The following is a 26,698-nucleotide window of genomic DNA, read 5'->3' on the forward strand; positions in this document are numbered from 1 at the left end:
TTTTAGAAAATTCACTATTTAACAAGATACAATCTGCAGTGCATTGACATAAAAGGTTGTGTAGCTGACATGTGTGACTGTACCTCCAGCCAATGTGTTCTTAGGACCCGGCTTGATCCTGAGACCTTACAGACAGAAGGCTAACCATAAGTCACTGCTGATCCCATTATAAAACAGAGAAGCCGTTGTACTCAGGAAGTGATATAGATGCCAAATGCTAAATGCTTTTGAGACATATCTTCTTCAAAGGGCTGCTTTATGGCTAATATCATTCTCAGAGTGGTCATTCATGATGTACTATAACGCATGTGTTCATAGAAAATGTCATTTCCTGATGTGATTATAATGGAACAATAGCGCGCACGAGCTTACGTTGACAGTAAGCTGCTTCTTAGTTCACTTAAAGGAAGAAAAACCCACATTTTTCACAAAAGGGATTACAATTTCGACATTTTGTGCAGAAAATAAACACGTTTTCAGACGCTCCTACAAAGCAAAGCTCGGCTATCCTAATTAGAAACGTGCTAGAACAAAGCGTAAGCCCGTATTGTCATTATCATACACGATTTTCTTTCCACTTGTGCTACAAAATCACATTATGCAGCCGTCAACTCCATTTACCATTGACAGTGATGCATTTTATAACGTCTAGCACAATGAGCTATCCAGACAATGCCTCTGAAACCCGCAGCGCGCTTGCGGCTCTGACTGCTGCCTAAAATGTTTCATCAAATAGCAGCTTTAAATGTCATGCGACAGTTTATAATGAGAAGTTATTCGTCAGTTATTCGAAAGGTGGAAAAAACGCAGTTCATTGCCCTGCCAGCTGTCACTTTAGCTCTGTTTGTCAGGCCCTTCCACCTGTAAAGACCTCAGCGGGATTTTAAGGACCAAAAATAGGAATGAACATCTGAATCTTGTGACCTGAGAGTAGGGATCCCGCCCAGCTGCTAATTCAGTGGAGAGTCGGGTCAAATTCTTCTCTGAGGGGACCCTGTGACATTGTGATCATGTGATTGATGTTAATGTGACTTAATTGCGGTTGACACAGGATATTGTGGCTGGATATAACAAAGTGAGGGATCATTTTAAACTGTAAACCAGTAGAGCATTGGTTAAGGAGAGATTCGCTGTTTTCCAGGAAGTGAAAGTGTCTATTTCATTGAGCCTTAAAGCGCCTAGACGTGGTTTCAGGTGCTTGCTCAGACCAATTTAAAAAACTCTGTGGTGGTTGGTTGTTTAGGACCTCTTGGCTGTTAATTTGTAGGATTCATTTGTCAATTAGATCATCCATTTTGCATTAACATGCTCTCAGGATATAACACGCTACATGCTCTTTGGTTGGCTCTACACGTCCTGTCTGTGCTCACTGTGCTGAACATTGCATATCAGGAAGAAGCTTGGTGGTGTTTTGCAGCCAAGTCAACTCATGAATTAAATATTTGTTCTGTGATTCTCTTAGCTACAACAATACAGCACTTTTAATTTTTAAAGGACTCGCTCCAGTCATGCATACTGTACTTCTACTCTGCAGCCTCCCATCCGAGCAGCTACGCACAGCGTGTCCTCGTCCTTATCGAGACGATGCATTCAGTGGACGCTATTACCGTGTTCAGCGCGCCCTCTAAATCACACATCATGAGCGAATTAACAATAATATAATCAGAGGTCGATGACGTGTTCGGCGTCCTCTGTGAGTCTGTGTGAGGACAGTGAAGGTCTTTGATAGGACGTTCCTTTGAATCTGTCCAATGGGTGTCAATTCAGTAACGACTCTTACACAACTTGTATTAGAGCCCCACTTTCGCTGATAGAGTTAATTATTATCTGAGAGATCCACTTCAGCAAAGAGAGCCCAACCCCCGACGGGCCTCGAGTGAGCGAGACATGCGAAAATGTAATGGAGTTTCACATTACTAACACCAAAAGATATGTGCATTTAATGAGGTTTCACACACTTAACGCGCACACACCACCCCCCCACCCCACCCCGCAGCTGGCTCTTATGATCAGAGCTGAGTGGGCTTTCTCCTGGGGGGGGCGCTTTGTTTTTGATGTCTTCGCAGCTGTTGTGAGACGTGATTCGTCCTTGAAGGATCACAGTAACAGCTGATTCCTGCGGTTCAGCCGTGGCAAATGTTGCGAACTTATCAATAATTCACGCAGTTTTATGAAGCGCATGAAGGCAGCAGTGGAAAGTTGTATTTGATTAGCCTTAAATTAACTGCCAACTGCTGTAGCGACGGCAGCATCGCATTAAATCCCCGTGACGGTGGACGTCGCTTCTTCCCCTCAGCTTTTACTGTTTGTTTATTCCCCGTCTCCATCAAGTTCTTGCCGTGTCATACAGCATTTAATACTTCTCGCTGTGGGCAGAAAGCAGGCTTATATATGCGGCTGCGTTTATGTTGCTTTAATTGACGCCCCCTCCTCCCCACCCCCTCTAACTCCCAAAGCAGACTTGATCAAATCAGATGCTTTATATCCACATATTCAAGCGCCGTCTCTCCTGCTCTGTTTCACTGTTGTGTCCCAGGCGGTTGTGTTCATTAATCTAATTTTGCTTGTCTTATGTGTCTAATTTGTGTTTGGTTTTATGTGCATAATTTCCTTTGGTGCATCTATAACTAATGACACTTTCTCACTCTTACTGGGTCAAGAAATTAGTCTAATTTACAGCAGCATTTGACTCCCATGGCTGAGTTTTACACTGTGTTTAATGCTTCTTAGTTGTCTTTTCAGCTGTTGGATGAATTTTCTTTTTTTGTTTAATGATCTTCTGGCAGCGGTCAATTAAACTTTATAACAGCCATCCCTCATACTCGGGGAGTCGCCGAGCATATTTTTACGGCACCCTGTAGTCTTCTGCACCACTGAACACTCGGAGAGTCCAGGACCACCCAGTGGAGAGAAGCAGCGAGGGAGGAGGGAGGCGCCCGACTCTCAAAGCTCAAACTTTAACTTCCTCTCCTTCTGTCTGCTTTCCTCTCCACATTTTTCAGCAGCACCTCATGTCTCTTTTACGCCTGTTTGGTTTTATGTAATTGCTCAGTTTGACCTCTCTTCAAAGCCTGACCTCCTGCTGTTATTCTTTTTTTTTTTTTACTCTGAAGTGCTCTTAACTCCTTCCATTGTCGGGAGACGCTGATTAAGTCAGTCGGCTTTAAAACCTCTCTCCCTCCAGGCGTCCCTGGTGTGAAGCCCGAGCGGTACGAGGAGGGCTTGGCGGTCAAGCACTGTGCCCTCTCCCTGGTGGGTGAGCCAATCATGTACCCCGAAATCAACACCTTCATCCGCCTCCTCCACTCCCAACACATCTCCAGTTTCCTGGTCACCAATGCGCAGTTTCCACAAGAAATCAGGTAGACGCACTCCTCTCGCTTGTGTGGGTGTCGTTATTTCTCTCTTGCTCTGAAAATATCCACTCCAGCCAATCTGTTTTGGCTTATTATGTGTCTGTGGTGTATTTTTATTCCCTGCTTTCGCAAGCTCTCGTCTTTGAAGTCTGCGAGGATGAATTGGAAAGAAAGGAGTATGAATGCGTCTGAGGAGTTAGGAGGAATCAAAGGTTCAGTTATTAGTGCTGCATGTCCTTTAATAAGGAGGCTGCGATGCTGCTGATGTTGTTTGCTGTACTCAAAACACCTTCAATGCTTGAAGCAGCACAAACAAAATCCCAGTGAAGTCAGTTATATTATAAAGTTCACACAGGTTTGAACCGTTTAAAAATGTTTTTTTATGCATTACGTCCATTAGAGGGACAGCCAATACAACGAGACACATACTACTTGAATATTATTTCAGCATAAACCTGTCTTTTCTAAAGATGTGCATACCCACACATTATGAAATAAAAAGTTGAATAATGTTCTTTACCATGTTGTTCAATTATGCGCTCATTTCAGCTCGACATACGTTTCAATGAAAGGGACGACGTGTGCAGAGTTTCCAGATTTCCAAAGATTTCAATGTCCCAGACAAACAGGAGGAGTTGCATTCACTTATTATGTGATTATGGACCCTATTTTTCCATGTTCTTGGGTCTGAGTGACTTGTAGAGACAACAATTTCTTAACTTTTTTCATTATTTAGTGAGAGCAGCACAGGAGGCAGCCATGAAACACACCACAGTGCGTTTGCGCCATCATCGTACATCCACTAAATGTGTTTTTGCCACTGAGAGGTTCTTAGTATTATGGAAAGGATCCCTGCAGAGATAGATCTCTTTGTTAAAGAGCTATAACCAGTTTATTTAACCTGAAACAGCTCTTATACCGCTCTCATCAGAGCCACCAGAAATGCTGCATTACAAATGGTTACTGCATCGTTAGCCACAAGAGTTCAGGTCTCCAGGTTCTGGTTGTCATAAAGGACAGTACCACCTCACTTACTCAGGTATGTGCAGTCACACACGCAGGAGGGTTCATCAGCACCAACATGAAAAGTTTTGTGTGTGAGGAGTAAACACACTGAATGACCTCAGAGTGTCTTTATTTCCAGCTTCTCTTTAGCACTCTGCTAACACAGCATGAAGCTGTAAACCTCTCTGACATCCCCAGAAATGAAGCCAAGCCTGTTTCCATCACATGTACAGTATAGACTGTGAAGTGTAAGAAGAACCTGCCCAAAGTATTTTCAGGGCAGCCTGAAAAAAGCCGTGCACTGAAAAAACAACATTACACGGCACGTTAAAGCAGACGTCTGTTATATTATTAATGGTGTTTTATTCAAGAATGAATCTGACACCAGTGTGAAGAAAAGTTCTGATAACTTTTTCATTTTCAGCAGATCGACAGTTACAGAGTGAAAGTTCATGTACTTTTTCATCTTTTTGAACCAGTTGCTCACTTCCACATCGATAAGGATGAGCTTATGTGCATCTTCTGTAGTGGCAACCAAAAAAATCCCGTTTGCTTAGTACAGAAAAACTGTTTTATTTTTTAATGCACTCCACTTAAGTAAGTTTCCATGTCCAGATGTTTGCCCTGGTTTCTGCCCCCCCCCCCCAATTCTGCCTTCATCTGCCCATGCAACCAATTCGCTGGATTTAGCACTGTTACATGCAGGGTTTGACTTTGTGTCGCTGTACGTACGTTATTGAAAGATAAATGGGAAATGAAAGGTGTACTGTGTGCAGCAGAGAGCTGACAGAGAGATACTCACATGTTCATGGTTGTATGTAAAGGTTTGATGGCATCGAGGGATCCCGAAACTCAAGAAAAATTATTTAACATCTTTTTTAGTTTTTTTGTTCTACCTTTCGAATCAGACTCTGGGTTCTGATCCTCTTCTCTCTTCCGTGTTTAATTTCCAGGAACCTGGAGCCAGTTACCCAGCTGTATGTTAGCGTGGACGCCAGCACCAAAGACAGCCTGAAGAAGATCGACCGGCCACTCTTCAAGGACTTCTGGCCACGCTTCCTGGACAGCCTCAGGGCCCTTGGAGAGAAGGTAAGATGCTAGCTGAGCTGATTTGGTTTCCAGCCGAGTGGTCAGAGAGGAGGGCCTGTGAACAAGAGGGTGAAGTAAATATGTCTGCTCAGATTCATAATGCAGGTGAATAAAGTCACTCCCTGTCAAGCACATTTGTGATGATAATTGGCTGTTTCACGCTGTGCAAATAACAACTTTCATGAAAGGATGCCACAACATATCAACATCAATGTAAATGGAAACTTGGGCCCCCTTCATTTATTGCATTATTTTCATTTTATTCATTTTCTGGATGTTTTCCTGTTTGTATCATCTCACTGTTGGCGCTCAGTCTTCAGTGTCAGCATATCTGGAAAGGGAAAACCTTGTAATATATTAATTTGAAGGTTTCAAAAAAATCCAGACAATTGGTGTAATAAGTCTGATTTCTGTAGAATTAGAGGAGATTTAAGTTTTCAGTGTCTCTTGCGTTGATCTCAGTTATACCAGATGAATGAATGGGGGTGGCCCTGCAGATGGAGAAGCATCTGTTTCATCAACAGAGGAGCCACATGGCTTTTTGTGAGTCTTCCTGCCAATCGTCACCATTTTCTGTCATTCACTTTAAAGTGAGAGAAATGAGACGACCCCCTCCCCCCACGTTCATATTCAGCTGCTGCGCACGTCCTTTATCTCGCTATAACCTGAGGGCAGATGCAAAGCCTGGAAAAGAAAGCACATATTTCTATCTTACATTAATCTTAACACCAAACTTGTATTACCAGATGGATGGTTGGAGCCCAAATAGGACTCTTACTGTGGTCATTTCCTTCATGCCTTCATGAGGATGTGTTTGAGGGCTCAGAGAGCATCATCATGACATTGTCATGGGTTCGTGTTCTCTCAGCTCACAGAGTTTGCTGATAAGCAGACGGGGGATGCTGCTCAAAACCACATTATCTTACTTACGTGTTAGGAGAACCCAAACAATCAGTCTCAAGTCAAGGAATGCAGAGAATTTATTTGTCTCTGCGTCCCTGTGGAGGGTTGGTGACAGGTAATGTTTTTGTTGTGATTAAGCCTCTGAATGGAAAGCAGACCTCCACTTGTCTCACCCTGCCATCACAATGCACTGCGGCTCCACCACAGCTGAGGATCTTCATAACACCAGTTTCCCGGAAACTGGGACCAGAAATACGCTGTTGTTGTGATTTTTAACAAAAGTAACCTCTTCTCTCCAACTCGGCGTCAGACTGGAAGCGGCAGATTCTTACCTCCTGTGCAGACTCATCTGTTTTTGTGTTTTGAGTGAGTCAGAGCAGCTGTTACCTGATTGCGTTATCTCAGAGCTCCTCTGCCGTGGCAGCAAGATGCCAATAAATGATAAGACACTCTTCATATCTCATGTGGACAAGAGCGGGTTTTTATTGATTCTTGAAACTTTGTTTGGCTTTATCAGAGTTGATAATGCCTCTGCCAACACCACCACAATGAAAACATCCAGTGGTTTACCTTTTGTTAAGTGTGTGATCTGTGTCCAGATACCCCTGTAGCCGTTTAAAAAAATTGCATCCAATAACCTTGTGTGTCTTTTCATCAATCCGGAGCAGAGGGAAAATCCATTAGCACAGCCTGCATCCAGCCACCAGACCCCTTGTGTAAATCGATCGTCTCTGTTAGCGCGACTCCAAAAAAAGCGAGTGAGAGAAAAAAAGGTGCATCGGCAAAGCGACCTTGAGAGCAGAGGGAGCCTCTGTTACACCTGTCTTTAATGGTGCCAACTTCCTGTTGTTTAACGCTTTAGCAAACAGTGGACAGATTCATTACCGTCCGGTCTGAGCTGCTGCCGGCTGCACGACTTGAGGCAAGTCGCTGGCCGTGGATCACTGCGGTCTGATTGCGTCTAGATTTTCACCACATGCCAACAAGCAGATATTAATATGAGGTAACTGCGGGGGTAAGTGAAATAACAGGCATGTCTGAGCCTTGCAATGAATACTACCACCGTGAAATTAAGATGTACAATTTCAGCAGTGTGTCAGGTCGCTGTGTAAGGTCATTACAGCGATGGATCCGGCCAGCACCTCAGCCTCACACAGCCCCCCCTCTGTGTGTGCTGAACAGTTAATACAAATATTATCGAAATCAGAATGTGACCAAGTGGTATCCGAATAGCAGGAGCTGTAACTTGTTGATGAAGATAAAAACAAACCATTTAATGTGAAGCACTGTGGCGCTGCAGAAGCTCCAGCCTACAAGGCGTGATGTGTGTGAAGAGTGGCACTGATTGATCCGTCTGCAGAGGCTCGGCGTGCCATGCTGCGAGCTCGTGCGTTTCACTGTGCTGCACAGTCGTGATGGATTTGCATGACGTGGTATGATTGTTTCCTGCAGATGAAGTGATGATTTATGGTCGTATGTGTGGTAGGACGTGGTTTGAGCATGGGATGAGCGCTGGAGGTGCACAGTGCATATTTTAAATAATGTATATTAAAACTAACATTTGCATGACAAAGCCATGTGTCAATAAAGTTTTGTATTGACACAAACATCAAGGACAAGCAAAGACATTTGTGCTCACAAGCATATCCAGTTATTAAAGGTGAATATTACTGTATTTGCTCCAGAGGGTTGAACGTGTATTTGTGTGTTTGCCTCAGTGTGACAGCATTGTTTGTCTGTGTGTACCTTCACTTTCCAAAAATAGTTCAGCCCCCTCCCCACCACCACCACGCTGTCTCGGCTCAGTATTCCTAAGTCTCCATTTCATGGTGGGCTCTATCTCCATCCTTCCGGAGCGTTTATCCCTCTCTGTTCTGCGTTTGACAGCTCTCCTCCTCTCCTCCACCTGGCCTCCCCGACAGTGTGCTGGGGGATTGATAGAGTCGTCCCTCAGTGTCGGATTTGGAATAGAGGCAGCTCACCTTGCTGCCTCCACCGGCTAATTATCCGCTTCCCTACTGGGCTGAAAGGACCTAGTGTTATAGATAACCTTCCAGTGAGTGAGCGACAGAGCGAGGAAGCGAGCCAGAGAGCGCTCTCTCTCTCCCCCCGTCGTCTTAATGAAAACAAGTTTCTTTGTATGATCCGTTTCTCATGTCCTCTGTCCTCACCGTTCCTCTTCTTTCATCTTCCTCTAGCTGTCTTTCCTGGTCTCTCTTTCTCTCCATCACATTCCCAATAATCCTCTTTCTCCTGCTCTGCGGCGACTGCGATGGCCTGAATCTACATCAGTGAACCGCGAGTCGGCCTTTTTTCTCTACTTCCATTTACCGGGGGAGAGCGAGCTGAGCGTGCTCAGAGTTAAGGCTGCACGATACGTCATTTCAGCATCAACGTGGCAGTGGAGTCACATGCAATGTCAAGTAAAGCAAATGAACTCAAACTAATTTCCCATGACTGATCTACAGGAGAAGTCTGTCTGATGTAACTGAGTTTACTGAGATTTAAAGGTGCACAGAGTTTGTTGCTGCTCTACATGCACAGCCAGCTGTTAGTGCGTCTTGAGAGGAGACACACCAGCTCTTCCCTCGGCACCAGATCGTGTTGTAAAGTCAGCGTCAGTGCTAAGACTGATGCTGCAGACCTGACTGACTCCTGACTGAGCGGCAGTACCATGAGTACCCGGTTTATCTGTTGTGAATAGTCAGTTACTGGTGTGATAGTACAATGATTTGATTTGTTGTTTTGGGGATCTACAACAAAGCCCAGAGCAGGCATGTCAGCTGTCTTTCTGCGGTTGTTAAATGGGTTTAAAATAAACTGTTTGGGGTTGTGGGGAAAACGAAATGGGCTCTGTACCAAGTGGATTGAACTGTGAGGCTGTGGGACGAGTCTTTCACACACACACATACACACATACACACACACACACTCCAGTATTGATTTGCTCGACTTAATACACTCGTTGAATTGAGTTGTGGTCTGTTTGTCTTTGCAGTACTTGTTTTCAGTGGCGTTCATTTCAATGCTACTTGCTGTTTGCTTTATTGTTTTGTATGGCTTGTCAGACGTGGCTCTTACTGGCACCCCTCTTCATTTAAAGTGCCATTTTGACTCTTTCCCCCGTTTGTCCATCCAGAGACAGAGGACGGTGTACAGACTGACGCTGGTCAAAGCCTGGAACGTGGAGGAGATGCAGGCCTACTCGGAGCTCATTGCTTTGGGCCAGCCGGACTTCGTTGAGGTCAAGGTAGGGTTATCATTCTCTCAAAGAGCCAAAAATACCTTTTTTAGTGGTTTTATTATTGAAGGACTTCAGGGTCCTTTGCCGTGCAGGCAGATTTCTGGCTGTCTAGTTTATTAATCATTGACTTTGTCAGTAGATTAATCATCTTTGCCTTTTGTTGGTGAGGGATTTAGTTTGTGAGTTTGCCTTTTAGCTTTAGCAACACCTCTTTTTGCTTCCATTTTTGAGTTAAAATGAAAGATCTGAGACTTTGCGCACCACATCCTTATTTCTCTCTCTTAAGACTTCTGTGGCATTGAGCCTTTGGCCTGCGAGTGAGCCGTTATCACCTTTGTGTGCTATGACAGAGGTTGTTGCAGAAGAGTCATTGTGGTGTTTGATTAATAGTTGTCCTCAGGTGAAAATGCACAGATAGGAAGACAGAATGACTTGTCTTAAAGACGCTGAGCGTGCACTGCGGTTATGCTAACACTCTGTGGGATTCACGTCCGTATAGATGTCACTCGGTAAGTGTCATAGTGCTGAAATGCTGGGCTGTGTAGCACATGGACCTGATCCCAGACATGGTATTAATAGTATGAGACGGGGCACCTGGTGGCAGCCTGAGCCATGGTTGTCATAGTGACAAACTGGCCTGAGCCTGTGTTCATTATTCAGCACATCACGCTGAGGTACGATCCCAGTAAGAATGACGGGGGCAGTGGTAGTCGTAGTAGTAACATCTGCAGCAGCAGCAGCAGCAGATGCAGCCGGTATCTTCCTCACAGGAAGTTTAATCATCCCTTCACTTCTTTTGTTCCCTGATTCTCTCGGCCTGGAGGCCGTGTGACACCTTTATCATATTACAGTTTCTGGAGCGCTGCTGTATGCTGGAGGCTCCGCGAGCCGCCATACTCAGTTTACATTTTGAGGGATTACTTGACAGTTGTGCAAACAAGCGGCATGCCCATCATAAGCCATCAAAGTAAGGAATCAGAAAGGGATCAAAAGAGAACACATCCATGGCAGCACCTGCATAATGAAATGCCTCCTCTCAGCCACTAATCTACAGCCATTCAACACAGTTTGAAGTGTTGACCTGACTGAGTGCAATTAAGTGACATTATAGTCCTTGAAGAGGTATTTTAGTTAGATTTTTTAATGTAAACCATTTTGAAATGCTTTGTGCTGTAATCTCCATCACGTTCCAACCTTAAACCTCACAGCTTTGGGACCTGTCACCCTGCTGCAGCAGCCCTCTGTGCACACCGTGTTACATTCATCTCTGTTTTTGCCTCGTCCATACGTTCCTTCAGCTGGTTTGCCAGCTCGTGTGTTGCATGAAATCAATTGTGTACAAAAACACAAAAATCTGATTTAAGCACCTACAGTGTGTCGTGGGCAAAGTTCGCTTTTCTGCCTGGTGTGACTCCTACATTAAATCTCATCAGGCTGTAGTACGACTGTTAATTTGTTTGTGGTCTTGACGTTGTCTAAATGAGCTGTGGGCATTAAGGGACATGCTGCCAAGCCTGTTTCTAAAATGAAAGCGCCTTGTAACCCTTTGTTTAGGGTGCCGTTCTTCCTCTTTTCAGTCTATGTTGCTTTTGAGCGCCTTGCACTGACGAGGAACTTTTGCTCTTTGTTTTGAGAGCACAGTCTGCCTCCTCACAGTGAAAACTACTGAATGTGCTGTTGGTGCAGTTTCTCTTCAGTTCCTTTAAAACAGTGCAGAGACTCTGCAAAAATTAGGCCAGCACAGTTAATTGTCTCTAGCTCAGATAGCAGAGATACGAGAGCTCTGACCTTTGAAGTTTACTAAAGCTGAGACACCATTGTGTTCTGTTTCCACGTCACTGCAGGGGGCCAGATAATTGGTTTGAACAGGTGATCTGAATACACACACCGAGACACGTCTCATCCGTCCCCTTGTGTGTCCCATATCATGTTTCGCTCATCATAAATGTCCTGCTATAAAGGCAGAGGACCAGGTTAAAGGCTTCCCACAGCTAAACTAGCCCGTCGGGCAGCAGTATGGACAAGCGTTCAGGGACACCTTGACGGTGGATAATGAGGGACAGCGGCAGAGTCCACGTGTCCGTCTCATGTTATCAGCCAACATTATTTTATCTCAGATACAGATCAGTTGCAAATTAAAGAAAAAACATCAAGGTTGGAAAGACATTCCTCACTTGGTGTTTCGATAGTTTTGAAGGCCAGCGTGTCCTTGTTTTCATATTCATCAAACCGTTCCCTTCTGCCGTGTATGCAAGCATTTGCATTAGTTATGTTTCTCCCCTCATTTACATTTTTACATTTTGGGAACAGTGTTGATGTTATACGGTTTGTGCATGAGAGAGCATTGGCAAGTTTCTCTTTCAGCTGTCGACATCACAAATCTTAAATAACCAAATTTAACGGATCCCAATCAGACAACAAAAAGACAAATATTTGTTATAAATGACTCGGAGAATAATAAAAATCAGCCGTTGGTTGGGCTCTAAAGGTAGGAGAGCTCGTTTAACACCTTCTGTACAGGTGTGCTGTCGTACTGGATGTTTAACAGAGACGGCGTAAAAGAAACAAACACTGTTTCATTAAAATTTCATTGAAAAAAGACTTTTGATCAGGAGCAGCTTGTTTATGTCCTCCCCTTTAACGATGCTCTTCTTCCTCTGATGGAGCACTGTGGTGCTGATGCTGCTGAATCAAGAGTCACACACACACACACACACACACACACACACACACACACACAGAACAGAATTAGTTGTGACCCGGCTTACTTTGTTGAACATGCACAAACAAAGCTGCCAGTGAGTGGAAGTAATGGCGCCGTGCTCTCCAGCAGCCTATTGATCGAGCTGCTCACTGGAGACGTTTCAGCTCTTTCGGTAGGTTATCAGTTCGACGCTGCAGCTCTGTAAACTGAAAACCACTGAAGATAATAAACGCTCACCTCCAGTGAGTGGTGCCCAGTTCACGCTGATAGAAATTAAAATGGCATCAGAACAAAAAAAGATGGAATTTATCTTTTCTAATCGCTGTTTAATGCTCAGCCGCTGTGAATGATCTCTGTTGTCCTTGCTGCTCTGTCTTAACTAAACAACCTGCCATGTGTAGAATAAACTAAACCCATCAACCAGCTGATCACAGCGCAGAGACTCACAGCTACAGTCATGCTAACAATCCTCTAACTGTTACTCCACACACATAATGAACTTTTAGTACTGTCAGGTTTTCTTCTCAAACTGACGATACGAGGGCGCCGTCTGAGTCCTCGCAGCTTCAGAGGGCTGTTTGAAGGTTTAGGTCAGGGTCAGGGTTAGACATTAGCTGTGATGGTGAGGGTAAGGGGCTCAGGGATACATGAGTCCATTAGTGTCCTGACAGGATGTGTGTGTGAGGGTGTCTTTCATTTTCCGCCTAATGAAGTGTTTTTGCTGGCCTCCTACACTAACACTAACCAGCTCGCTCTTCTCCCGTCACTCATCCCCTCAGTGCCACACTTTGTTTGTCTTGTACGTCTGTCCTTTGTCCGTCCAGTGGAGGGTCTTTGCACTCATTAATGGAGTTGCACTACTCGTGAACATCCTTGCAAACCTTCGCAGTGGTTTGCCAACGTGCAGCCTGGAGAAGAAAAATCCAGCTGTCGGGGGAGTTATTTATTTCCCGCTGTGGTTTGGGGCTCATGGTGGCCGGACGAAAATGAGCAAACTGTACCTGACACCAAAGGGCAGTGGCAGAGCTTTGCAGTGCTTCTGTCCCCTGTGTGTCCCCTGTGTGTCCCCGGCATAAGTCTCTGTCTCTGATAATGCTTCAGTAAGTTGCTGTAAGCGAGAAGCAGTCTGGCTATAAAATAGAATTTAATGTTTTTGTGATTTTGAGGCGTCATGACGTGATTCAGAAGGCTTGGTGACACCAGTCTGACATGCTAATTTAGCCTCTTAGCACTGTACTCTTCTACAGTGCTGCTACTTATGAGACAGGACACAATCATACAAGCCATAGAAATCATAGAGGAGGCTGAGAAACACACAGGATTGTGCAGACATCAGATCACACAGCTAGCGGACGGAGAAACTCATCCTTGTCAGTCCTGAAGTACCTTCAGAGTGTGTTTCCTGTAGCTTATTAATCTCTTTGTCCTTTATTCATTAGTGTCTGGCCTGGTCCTTGTCCTTTCTGTCTTTAAACTGCTGTGTAGGGACACACTCGTGCTTTCTCATCTTCTTCGTGTCTTCTCTGCCTCTCACTTCTTCTCATTGTGTTCAAATCTGCTCTTGTGCTCAAATTCGTCATGTGTTGTAAATGTCAAAGCAGTTTTTTTGCCATCTGTGCAAAAATGAATCCGACCAGCTGTGTGACAATTAAAGGATCCCCGTCTCCTGCTCCTCTCTTCCTTTCCTCTAGATTAAGCTCATTTTACCTACTTACATGCTGTGTTTTATTGCTACTTAAGTAATCAACAATTAGCTTCCAGCCTGTCTTGGCGTCACGATGGGGTTCATGATGTGCTGTTATTGGGTGAAAAACACACTGAATCTAAGCTGTCTCTTGAGACTTGGCTGGCTTTTCTATTAAAGATTTCTCGTAGGAGTGCGTATTGATCCACCACTACGTGGCATTTCTCCATATCTGAGAGAGCACAACACTAACAAGACAGCAGGGAGCATTGAAGCAGTCGAGTAATCAGAGATCCACATCAGATGTGGCGAGCGCACACAGACTTTACTTTACACAGACGTTAATGTGATTTGAGCTCCACTCACATCTTTCACTGTGTTTCCTTTTTACCACACAGAGACTAAAAGCAAAAAGAAAAAGTTTCTCATCCAGTGGAAGGGATGAAGAGGATCCCAGTGAAGCATAATCAAGTAATTTCAAGTCATTTATCAGTGACAGACTTTCCTCACTATTTCCTGACATTTCATAAACTAAACAACGACTTGAACAATAACTGAGAGATTAATAACATAAACAGCTTCAGTGCTGCTCCCTCACACACACGTGCACACATGGCATCCGCTGCTGGAGGCTGTGACAGTGTTTAATTTTCATCCCGCAGACCCGCCTCTGACCCGACGTTTGTCGTACTGCAGTCGAAAATGATCAAGTCTGACCTCCAGGACAGAAAATCACAGCGAAACCATCCTGACAATTATTCAAGCCGTCTCACTGCCACGGACAGCGTGACCGTCAGGGTGAACTCTCTCTTATCTCCCTCATCTTTGGTGCCTAAATTATATCCTCTGTCTCTCTCTTATCTATATGCCCCCCCACCCCCACCCCCCCCCCACCCCCCACCCCACATCTGAGCAGTATGTCATCCTTTACTGAGCAGATGAAGCTTTCTGGTTACTGAGATTAACACAAGCTATAGACTAATGTCTCCTTTTATTTATATATATATATATATATATATATATATGCATGTATTTTAGCAACACTTAAATAGCACCAAAATCTGTGCAGGTATAAATAGGAGCAGGCTCCTGTTTCAGGGTCAAGTGCACGTTAACGGCTTTAACAATCTGGAATTAACAGGCATGTCGCCTCAGCAGAGCTTTTCTGGAAACTTCAAACCAGAATAGAAGGTTATTCTGCGGTTAACACTGTTCAGAAATAATAAATAATGATCTGGGATCAGGCGTCAATTGAACAGGTGATTCCAAACTTTTGAGCTGCAGTGTACGTACAGTATGCGATATAATAGAAATAACAAAAGCACCTCAAAGACCAAAACAGTGATAACCATGATCAGACCATGGGTTATAAATGAGTCTCAGAATTGAAGATTAGACTATTCTAGGTGAAAAAAGAAAGAAAGTAAGTGTAGATCTCTAAAAATGATGTGTTGCTTTTGTGTGTGTCCACCGTCTCTTTGTTACCGATCCATTAATTATTAGTCCATCATCATATGTAGCGCAAACACTCGGCCTACACATTTTACCATCCACCGTCCAGCTGCGTGATTTATCGTCTCAGCGCTGCATCAGCACCGCTTACCTGCCGCTGGCGCCTCCTCGCCCAGGGAGGCAGTGGTTTGCAGAAAGGCAGAGAGAAGGAATTGGGCAAGGGCATAAATGTTCAGAGATAAATTTAGTCGAATGCACACGGCTGCATGTTGCGCACAGCGAGGGGGGGCCTTGACAATCAGCAATTATGATTTTCATCGAAGGCGAAAGACATAGATTATTAGCGAACAGGTGAAGGGCTCTCGTTTCCCTCCGACTCTCCCAGACTCACAAATAACTTCCTCAGTGAAACGGCTCATTCATCCCCTCCTCATATCTCACAGATCTTTCCCCATCTCCTCCTATTGCTCCCCTCTCCTGCCCGGCCCTCTCCTGGTGATTTATACGTAGTCCTGGAGAGTTGATCTTTATTCAGCGGGCCTCCAGGCGAGGCTGATAAAACCAAGGTCCCTCATCAATTCTGTCCAGTGCCCCTGCCCTGCCTTGCCCCCAGCCACATCCTGACTCTCTCTCTAAACTCAATCCCTGAAGATATGGTTCACTCTCTGTTGGCGTTATTCTTCTTTGTGCAGCGAATTCACAAGCAGCCCTACAAGACATATGTGGTTAAATTACTGTGGAAATGGCTGCAGTTCACTGGAGGCAGAGATCCCAGATGACTGCTGAGAGGACGGGCTCAGACCGATGGATGGCACTCACATCTCTCTCAGATCAGTTGTGAGGCTGTTTCTGTGGCCTGCACAGAGCTGGAGCTTTCTGTTTCCACACACTGTCCACCTGTTTGGTGGGTATAAAATCTGCTTTTTGGATTCTTTGTGGCTTCGTTGGCATTTCCTCGTCCCCAGGCATATCATGTTTTCAGTGGTCAGACCTCAGGCCTGCAGGATTATTTGCATAAGTCATGATATTGCTCAGCGAAGAGGTGGGAAGCCCGCAGCGGCCTTTTCATCGCCTGCAACTAAGAAACGTAAAACAGTTTTAACCGATTTCCATAATTTGGCACCACTTAATGTTAATTAATTTCTTTTATTTATACTGCACATTAAATCTTAAAGAGTGGAAAATTGCATATGAAATCTGCCCAGTAGGCCTTCTCAGCTCATCTTGTGAACACACACACTCCTGTTCGGTCATGCAACAGCCAGAATTTCTCAACAAAGCTTTCAAATAATTGTGGCTACTGGTGCTCATATCTTTAAATGGTTTCACTGGTTTTCACTGAAATTCTCTTTAAGTTTTTGAGATTCACTGCAACCATTTTTTTCTTCAAACATACGCGCACGTCACACACACACGCACAGACGACCACTCTTGTTTTCCCTCCGTCAGATACCTGTGTGAGGGTCAGACTGTTCCTGGCTGAGGGATCAGAGAATCGCGGTCGCACAGCTGCTGCCTTGGCTCTGTGACAGCACGCTGACACACAGGTTGTGTGTGCATGTGTGTGAAATGAGTCAAACAACTTAAATTTAAATTCAGCTTGTTTGCATCAAAGGGATGTGGCTGCACGGCGTATCTACGAATCCCAAACCAAACGTCACACTTGTGTTTGACTTTGGCACTGCAGCTAGAAAACAACAAGCGTCACCGTCTTACTCGTATGTGAGGCAGCTTGGTGCAACCCAAAGAACATCTGTATGCTTCACCTAAGCAGTATGTTTCATATATTTAGTTTGCTGCACATGTGTGCCATCGTCTCTCTTTCTCCCTCTCTCCTTCCAGGTTTAGGAGACTCTGAGAAGCTGATTCAATGTTGATGCTCACAGAAAAATGAAATTCATTTAAACTTGTGCAGACTCGACCTCTGTAAGATGTTTGCTGTGCCAGCGAGAGCAGTTTATGAGCGCGCAGGTCGCTCCGGGTCTTGACGGTGAAACACAATAAACAGTGAGCTGCACAACAGTTTGACCCATGCATTTATTTAGGGACTGAAACTTAGAAGTCCACATGCCTTTGAGTCTAAGTTAAAGCCCAGCTACAAAGGTGATGATTAATGCGATTGCTGGTGCAGGTCTTCTTTTGGAGGGCACTGGTTTGGAGCTGCAGAGTCCCTCACAATAGGCATCAAAGACACACCTCCTCCCTGCTCCTTCCTGCTCCTTCCTGCTCCTTCCTCCTCCTTCCTGCTCCTTCCTGCTCCTTCCTCCTCCTTCCTGCTCCTTCCTCCTCCTTCATGCTCCTCCCTGCTCCTTCCTCCTCCTTCATGCTCCTTCCTGCTCCTTCCTGCTCCTTCCTCCTCCTTCCTGCTCCTTCCTCCTCCTTCATGCTCCTTCCTCCTCCTTCATGCTCCTTCCTGCTCCTTCCTCCTCCTTCATGCTCCTTCCTGCTCCTTCCTGCTCCTTCCTCCTCCTTCCTCCTCCTTCCTCCTCCTTCCTGCTCCTTCCTGCTCCTTCCTCCTCCTCCCTGCTCCTTCCTGCTCCTTCCTGCTCCTTCCTCCTCCTTCCTCCTCCTTCCTGCTCCTTCCTCCTCCTCCCTGCTCCTTCCTGCTCCTTCCTGCTCCTTCCTCCTCCTTCATGCTCCTTCCTCCTCCTTCATGCTCCTTCCTGCTCCTTCCTCCTCCTTCATGCTCCTTCCTGCTCCTTCCTGCTCCTTCCTCCTCCTTCCTCCTCCTTCCTCCTCCTTCCTGCTCCTTCCTGCTCCTTCCTCCTCCTCCCTGCTCCTCCCTGCTCCTTCCTGCTCCTTCCTGCTCCTTCCTCCTCCTTCCCCCTCCTTCCCCCTCCTTCCTCCTCCTTCACGCCTCTCTGCTCTCAGCCCAACTCATCAATAGTTTCTCTCACCTCATCACTTGTAACCACAGCACAGGTTTGCCACTATTGATCAGAAAACACTCAGTACCCGCCTTGCTGTTCTCATAGATTTTTGTGGCCAAGGCCAGAGAGTTTTACACCTCCCACTCCCTTTCTCCCACCTTCTGAATGGGAAATGATGTCAGATCCCAAGGTTTACTGGTGAAAGTCATAGTTGTTGCTGTGTATGAAGCCTTTTCACTGCAGACATCAGAGTGTTTGTATATTTTAAAGAACAAGTCGCTCTTTTATGTCACTTTTTGTCACATGAAAGTTTAAGGTGACCGCGGCCCATTCCTGCATTTTATCTGCTAATCTGTCAGATTGTCTACTCGTGCGTACGCCACAAGCTGCTACATTTGTTGTAATGGAAAAGACAAAGCTAACGACGGTATTGTTTTGTACATTTGCTTTTCTTTTTAGGAAAATCCTGCAAAACAGCTTTTAAAGTCCCCAGAAACACAGCTGCCAGTACATATAAATATATATAATATATATATGGCCCAGCTGAAAGTAAAGAGGTGGCGGCTCCTGGTATGTTGGTGTTGGTGTATAAGGTGGCAGATATCAAAGAAGCTGCTGTTCACAGATGTTTCACAGCCTGCATTTTTATGGATGATGGATGATTATTTTTGCTGAAGCATTTGTGTTTTCAATTAGGTTAAATAACACAAAACACTAGATGTTATTGTGTTTACTGCTGCTGTCAAGTTGACAAAACTCCAAAAGTATCCTGCCTCAGGCCAAATCTGTCAATTCTTTAGTAACATGATTCAAGACTTTTTATGTCAAAATTTAGTAAAAACCTAATTTTGGACGGTGCATCATTTTTAGATGTTATCACAGTTTAGCATTAGGCAATGACCCATCTTCTACAGCAGAGTATATTCAGATTTATCTTCTTCTTGCAGAGTTGCTCTCTTCTGCAGGTTAACGCTCCGTAAAGCCTGCCTCTTCTCTGTGCTTTGTTTCTGACTGTGTGCTCACGTTTGTGCAGGGAGTGACGTACTGCGGGGAAAGCGCTGCCAGCAGTCTGACCATGGCTAACGTCCCCTGGCACCAGGAAGTGGTCGCCTTTGTCCAGCAGCTGGCTGACATGCTGCCACAGTATGAGATCGCCTGCGAACACGAGCACTCCAACTGTCTGCTCATCGCACACACCAAGGTAAGAACGCAGCTCCAGAGGCTCACACGTGAAGCCTGCGCCCGTTAAACATAGAGATAAGATCATTAACTGACAGGAGAAATAGATTTTCAGGAGACCAGTCATTGGCCGTAGAAAGATAAATTCATATTTAAGAAACACGCAGAACAACTGGGTCAAAAACGAGCTTTCTTCCAGTGTAGGCTGTGCACTGTCTAAACACACATGCATGATCATCTGCTGTTTCTTTACAAGGTGCGACCGACTGCCTGCTGCTCTTTTTTTAGCATTTCTATATACAAGTTATTACCATTATCAATGGACCCAGACTGGATGCTGCATTAAGCATTGAATCATAAATAATGTGTGCTTGTTCATCCTCCTTTCAGACACAAACGTACACATCCTTTATCTCCATTTTCTTTCATAATAGCTCTCCAGACAGCTCAGAAAATCACTGCAGGCTTCTAGTTTTGAGTTTGTGTTTTGAGTTACTCTTGTTTTTATTATTTATATCATTTAGTCTCCTGTCTGCCGTCCTTCTGAAATATGCAGCCGCTGGAGCGGTTCATTCTGGCTCTCCCGCCCCGGAAAGTATCAGGCAGTGGTGCCAAGGCTGCTGTCCGTCAATAATTAATGAGTGATTAATTGCCATCTTGGCTCTCTCTGACGGAGTAGAAATCCAAGCCAGCCAGCAAAGCGCACACACACACACACACACACACACACACACACAAACACACACTCGATGTGCTCGATGTGTTATCACAGTTTATTGAAGCACCCAAACTTCTCATCCATCTTTGTTTTTATTTACTGGAGCTTTGTTTTCATGGGACTGCGTACGGACTTGTTTACCTCTGTGTGTCTGTGGGCTCGTTCTGGGCCCCTAAAGCCTGGAGGGATAACAGGAGAGAGACGCACAGTTTTCTACTGCACAATCAAATGCTTATCTTATGTTTCTGGTTACTTTTCTGAGAAAGAAAGAAATCCAAGAAACCACAGTTCAGTATTTTCCTGCTTCTGTAATTCACGGTCGAGTTCAAACAGGACGCTGGCAGCAGGGAGCTGCAGGCGTCATGTGGCGGCTGCACCGGGAAAGTTGTTCAAGAAATCTGGATCAGAGTTTAATGTTCGTTTAGTGCCACCTAAGAAAACATTTTAACAACAAAAAATACACGTTTGGTGTTGAGTGTTTGCTAAATAGACATTTTTCAAGTTGGAAAATCACAAACTCACTAATCTAAAAATGTGGATACTGGTAGCGTTGGACAGTATCCAAATTCTGATACCGTCAAACCTTCCCCACCTTCCCGGGGTATACGGTATTACCGTGACTAATTAAAAATCACTTTGCAGGGCAGCGTGACATGCACGCAGGTCAGACGGTCAATGCTCACGCTAAGAAGCACCAGTCCTAACTTGTAGCGTATCAGAATGACGGGGAGAAACTCAGTTAAAAGCCTCTACCAAGCACTGCCACCCAAACGACCAGCCCGACAAACGCTGCTAATGTCTCCTCCTATCACTCTGCGTTAGTTTCTGATCAATCACAAAGGTCCTGGTTGTTTACATAAAGAGGAGGGGTTTCTAGAGTGGAGGGAGCGCTCTTCATGCAATAACCTATCTCTGGGGTTACTTCCTGCTGGATGGTCATTGGTGTTTCTACGGTGAATGTGGGTGCTCTGCCCAGAGCGCCTGGACATACCTGTGTTAAAACATCTGTACGACTGCTCAGGTTCATTTTTTTAGCACGTACTTTTGCACAGTCACCTTTTCCTCGAGTAAAGATTCAACCAGACACATTGAACGGAGCGGACTTCATTTTTGTTATGACGATGCTACAGTTATGTTAGACCCCTATAGACCTATATGTGCAGCATTTTTTTTTAATGACGGTAATGAAACTGATACCGTTGCTATTTTTAGATACCACGGGATACCTTATTACCGGATTACCGCCCAACCCTAGAAAGTGGACATGTGTGCTGTAGCACAGCTCTGAGTGCTTCATGTAAACATTATAATGTTTAAACTTGTGTTTTGAACGCATGCTTTAACGTATTTGGCTCCTTCTGGAAAAAGAACACTGCCAATGTTTTCAGTCTCGAGATCTGTGATTAACTTCTGTAAGAGTGACCGTGCTGGCCAGATGTCGACCCACCGTCTGGTCCAGACTGAAACATCTCCACCACTGCTGGATGGATCGGACACAATGTGGACGTCCCGCACGGAGCGACGCTGGCTGAGCCGGAGACTCTCGTGTTCTGTAAGGTGTTCATTGTAAAACGCACTTTAGAAATGTGCTGCTGGTTTCTAAAGATTAACTGACATGAAAACGGAGACCATCATTGCTGTAATTACTTTTTCTTGGTTGTGACACACACACACACGCACACATATTCGCCTGAGACAGGAGAAGGTGCTTAAAAACCAGCTGTTCCCTTAATTCCTTCCTTTTCCAGCAAGAACACAATCGATATTTCACTGGATTGATTTCCACCGTCCTCCTTCTGTTCCCTCTCCTCTTTCCTCCTCCTTCCATTTTTCCTCTCTCACCAGCACAAATGTAACAGGATCCGTGTGTGCGACTGCTTAAGACACCTTCGTTCATTTGCACCTCCTCGCCTACGACTGCCAGTCTTTCTTAATATACACACTGCAGCACACATGCTCTTCATCTCTTTCCGCTTCCTGCTCCCAGTCGTGCAAACTGCAGTATTAGTGCTCGATGCTCTGAAGCAGCATCCCTCTGCCTGTTCACCGATAGCTCTGTCTGAAGCACCGTGAGCAGAATGAACAGCGTTTTGCTCTCAGTGCGTCGTTTGAGGCTTTTAAAAGGCTTTTTCAGTGTGTCAAGCACACACACTGTACCTCCAATTGTGCTTTTTTTATGATATGTGTGCAAGTTTTCAGGGTGTGACAAGTGAACACACTAAGTGTATGAAGGTTATTATTGTAGAATAAAACCGGAGCAAAAATTAAGATTAGAAAGTGGAAGAAAGCACGAGTGAGGGCGAACACACATGCTTCCTTTTTTAACTGGACTTGTGTTGAAGTGGTCGCTCCTCGTTTTTGAGCAGTCATCAATAATCCAGCAGAGTTTGGGAACTGGATGCGTGCGTAGGCTCCTCCTGTGAACGGAGGTCTGATGTCTTTCCGGTAAGTGTCTTCTGCGTCCTGAATGTTCTCATGCAGCACGGTCTCAGCGGGAGGACGATCTCGACCGCGAGTCCTCCAAGTTTCAATGTTAGCTTACGCAACGGCGGAGTTTAGCACGTATCACAGGAAGGCGCTTCATTTTGTGTGTGTGTGCGTGTGTGCGCGTCGGATGATTTCACTGTTTGATGTAGTCCTTTAAAAGACATCAGAGAGCTGACTCTTCAGCAGCGAGCAGGGCTGACACGTCATCATCATTAGCTCTTCCAGCCCCTGGGATCTCCCACTGATGGGCGTTTCTCTCTTCTCTCTGCTTCTCTTACACCTCAGTCTGCTTTCTCTGCCAGCTTTTTCCATCTTTCATCTCGCCTCTTTTTCCTCTCCTTCCCTTCCCCCCGTCTTGTTTTGTTTCCCACTTGTTCTCGATGGTCTTCCATTAATCTCAGTCCAGTTTCTCTCAGAGGACGGTGTAATGAAACCTCCCGGAGACCTCTGTGCTTTCAGCAGACCTGCTGTGTTTGTGTCTTTCAACGTCCGTCCAGGATGTTTGACTGTGTATATATGTATGTGACTGTTTTGCATTAGTAGTCTCTGTGTGTGTGGAAGTAGCGCACAGCTCATCGTGAAGGAACCTCCTGCGGCGCTGGTGAAGAAGCCGTCCTCATCGGCCTCAGTCATCCTTGGCGAAGACACTGTCAGCAAAGACAACGGGCCGTCTTGCTCTGGTCACAGCTTTGCTTTGTTGCTTAGAGACTGAAAATGTTTGCCGAGATGCCGGCTGAACAAATATCATCCCTCCTCCTTACCACAAACATTGATTCCCAATAGGCACAGTATTCACCCCCCCCCCCCCCCCCCCAGGGCTCATTAGCAATGCAGCGGGTAGATTTCCTCTAATGGCTTCAGCAGGCGCGGGCATACAAAGGCTAACGCTAAAGCGCTTCATGCCATCGCTCCCTTAGCTGGAAAGCAGGAAAGTCTTTACCTTGGCCAATAACTGTTGGTCCATCATAAGTACATGTGGCGCCGTTCTGAGTGGCTGTTCTCTCTCAGTGATGTAACGCTGGCTTGCTCTCCCTCCTGTTGTGTGCCACAGTAGTAGAAGCCGTGTGGACACACTGGTCAAAGCAGCCGTGAACCTGAAAGAGCTTTTAAATGCTAAACGCTGAGAGCTAAAGCCCCACGACAGTCATCCCCAGTGACAGCTTAGCACTGCAGCTGGAGCTTATCAAAAACCTCCAAACAATACCCACGAGTCCGCTGGAGTCATGAAGGACCGTTTTAAAGATCACATTTTGCTCTACGCTGCAACAAACCGCATTAAGATTCAGAGGGCAGTTTGTGTTGTATTTGTTCGCTCTCTGCTTCTGCTCACTCGTTCCCACCTTTACGGACACCAAGGGTCTTTTATCAACTGGAGAGCACTGTTGCATGCTGGGAAAGTGGAGGTCACACTCTTCACCCCTGGTGCTGGTTTGGGAAAACAAGCCGGATTAGAGGCAGCGTGACATTCAAACACTCTGCTGTGCCTCTCACCAGTGAACACACACACACACACACACACACACACACACGTTTTTCGGCTCATCGGTCTCCTTCTGTCCATTTATTTCCCTCTTTTTTCTCTTTAGTAAGACGGATGGCGAGGGAGACGTAAGAAGCAGTGATTGATAAAGCGAGAGATGTGAGGAGAAAGGAGGAGGTGGAGTCGGTGAATCCACGCTCATTTACAGAAAGCCTGAACCAACAGCGAGTGGCAGATGTGAGCAAGAAGCTCTGTGATCACTGCTGCTCTGTTTGATCACATCTGTGCGTTTTTTCTTATTTAAATTCAGGATGTGCACCACTTTTCCACATGAGCGCACTCCCTGAGTGGTTCGTTTATTTCTTTGCGTGCATTTATATGAAAAAAAGTTGGATTTCTCCTTCTTTGGGGTTTATTTGTAAGTGTTTTGATCAAAAAAAGGTATCACGACAGGTGTTTTAAAAGGTCTGCGTTTCCACATACAGATCCATAAACACCGCTGATGCCACCTCGTTTCTCCCTCCCTTCTTTGTGTGCGCTTTCAGTTCAAGATCGATGGCGAGTGGTGGACGTGGATCGACTACGAGCGCTTCCAGGAGCTGGTCCACGCTTACGAGGGCAGTGGGAGGCAGCAGAGCTTCTCCTCCATGGACTACATAGCCAAGACCCCCAGCTGGGCTCTGTTTGGAGCCCGCGAGCAAGGATTTGACCCCGCTGACACTCGCTTCCAACGACGCAACAAAACCAAAGACATTTCAGGATGCTGATGAGAGAGGGAGAGAGAGGTAGGATGAAGAGACTGAGAGCTGATCTCTGCAGGAAAAGTAATAAAAAAGACAGCAGGGTTCAAGGTTTTATTCCCATACTCTCTGAGGTTCAACACTTCTTCTCTTTTTTTACTGTCCACATTAAACTCTTCAGTCTGTAAATCTAAATTTTCTTCCGCGATGAGAATCCGTTCCTCTACCCTGATTTTGTTGACATTCCTAGATCTTTGATGCTTCCCTCTTTTTCTGAAGGCCTCATTATTCTGACGTCTGGCTCTGATCTGCATAACCATCTGGCCGCGCTCGGGAAGGTTTACACTGTTAAAGTTGAACCTGGCTGTGGCTTCATCACCAGCCTCATTCATCATTTTTATCGTCCAGCTTCTCGCTCAGCAGCTGAGCGGCTCAGGACGTGATTAGCATGTAAGGAGTCGCTCTTCTCCTCCTGTCGTCTGCGGGAGCGACGCATCCTTCCCAGACACCTTTGCTGTTCCTCCTGCTCATTAGGACAGTGGTTGTATTTGCTTGTCAATGAGAGACTCAGCAAGAGCATCAAAGCTGCGTCTCCACTGGGAAAGCTGAGCCTCTTATCCCCTTCATGTGCGAGCGTCAGCCTCGCTTTGTTTCAGCGCTCTGAGCCCAGATGGTAGAAAATACTGCATCTTTTGACAGATAGTTCTGCCACTCTGACGGGTTTGCTGTAGATTAGCAAAAAGTGGGCAATATTAAAAAACATGAATCAAACAGCGTAACGGTTGCATTTATCTGAGTAAGCTGATATCAAAAATATGAAGCTCTTGGGTTTGTCGGTATTTAAGATGAACTGTGGATGAACCATAAAGTCCCAGAAAAAGCCATCAGTAGTTCTATCGTAGTAAAGTTGGTGAAAGCACTAAAACTGAAGAAATTGTGCCACTTTTTTGTGTTGCAGTTCAAGAAAGAATAAATCAAAATTCAATCTCTAGCCAACTGCAATCACCATATTCTCTGACAGCGTCAGGTCTCATCATATCAGTGCATCTGCCAGCTCGCAGTGAGCTGAACGCAGCACCGGGTGCCCAAATAAACCGCTGATATACACATTTAAAACATCGTGCAGTAACCAAATGCACTGCCTCTCTGGTCTGCATGAGGCCAGGAGCCCAGAATAAGGCCTTTACTGATACTTTAGTACGTCCAGATATAAAATTAAGTCAATTTGAATTCCTGTTATTTTAGTGTAAAACCAGATGTAAATGTTTAAGTCCATTTTATTTGTTTTGTAAGGTCTCCAGTGTTGCAGTGCCTCCCTGTTGTGTGGCTGTCCCACTGTAATAAATGCCTTTGGATTACTCTGCTTTGTCATGTGTGGATTTCATACACACACACACACACACACACACACACACACACACACACACACACACATTAATGCACATGCGTCGCTCTGCTTTTCTGGCACACATCAAATCTTTTTTTTTCTTTGCTTTTTGTTCTAGCGATAAAGTGGAAAGTTGACATTTTAAGACCACAATAATTGTGGCAGAGGCTTTCTGGGCTGCACTTAGAGGCCCAGAGAAGAGCTCTAATTGGACGAGGACGGAGGCAGAGAAGTTCAGAAGTGATGCAACAGAACAGGAGCTTCCTTTTTAGTTTACTCACGTGCAGTTTGTTGTTACTTTTAGAAACATAAAACCGCAACAAGTTAACGGCATCAGTGATTGTAGTAAGTTCTGATAACACAGGATTGTACATCTCATAGAATACTGTGTGCACATTGT

At 45.3% G+C, this 26,698-nt stretch overlaps 1 protein-coding gene across 1 annotated transcript in view; it reads left to right on the forward strand.

Annotated features, from left to right (window-relative positions):
- The window catches only part of tyw1 (tRNA-yW synthesizing protein 1 homolog (S. cerevisiae)), a 45,238-nt gene extending 18,966 nt beyond the window's left edge, over positions 1–26,272 (forward strand). The window contains exons 12-16 of the mRNA XM_070971226.1: positions 3,185–3,362; positions 5,315–5,450; positions 9,493–9,603; positions 19,341–19,508; positions 24,717–26,272. Coding sequence (XP_070827327.1) covers positions 3,185–3,362; positions 5,315–5,450; positions 9,493–9,603; positions 19,341–19,508; positions 24,717–24,938 — 815 coding nt within the window. The 3' untranslated portion in view covers positions 24,939–26,272. The remainder of the gene's footprint in view (positions 1–3,184; positions 3,363–5,314; positions 5,451–9,492; positions 9,604–19,340; positions 19,509–24,716) is intronic.
- Positions 26,273–26,698: the final 426 nt, after the last annotated feature.

The sequence above is a fragment of the Chaetodon trifascialis genome, chromosome 9 (assembly GCF_039877785.1).
Source record: "Chaetodon trifascialis isolate fChaTrf1 chromosome 9, fChaTrf1.hap1, whole genome shotgun sequence".
In the NCBI taxonomy this organism is placed as follows: domain Eukaryota; kingdom Metazoa; phylum Chordata; class Actinopteri; order Chaetodontiformes; family Chaetodontidae; genus Chaetodon; species Chaetodon trifascialis.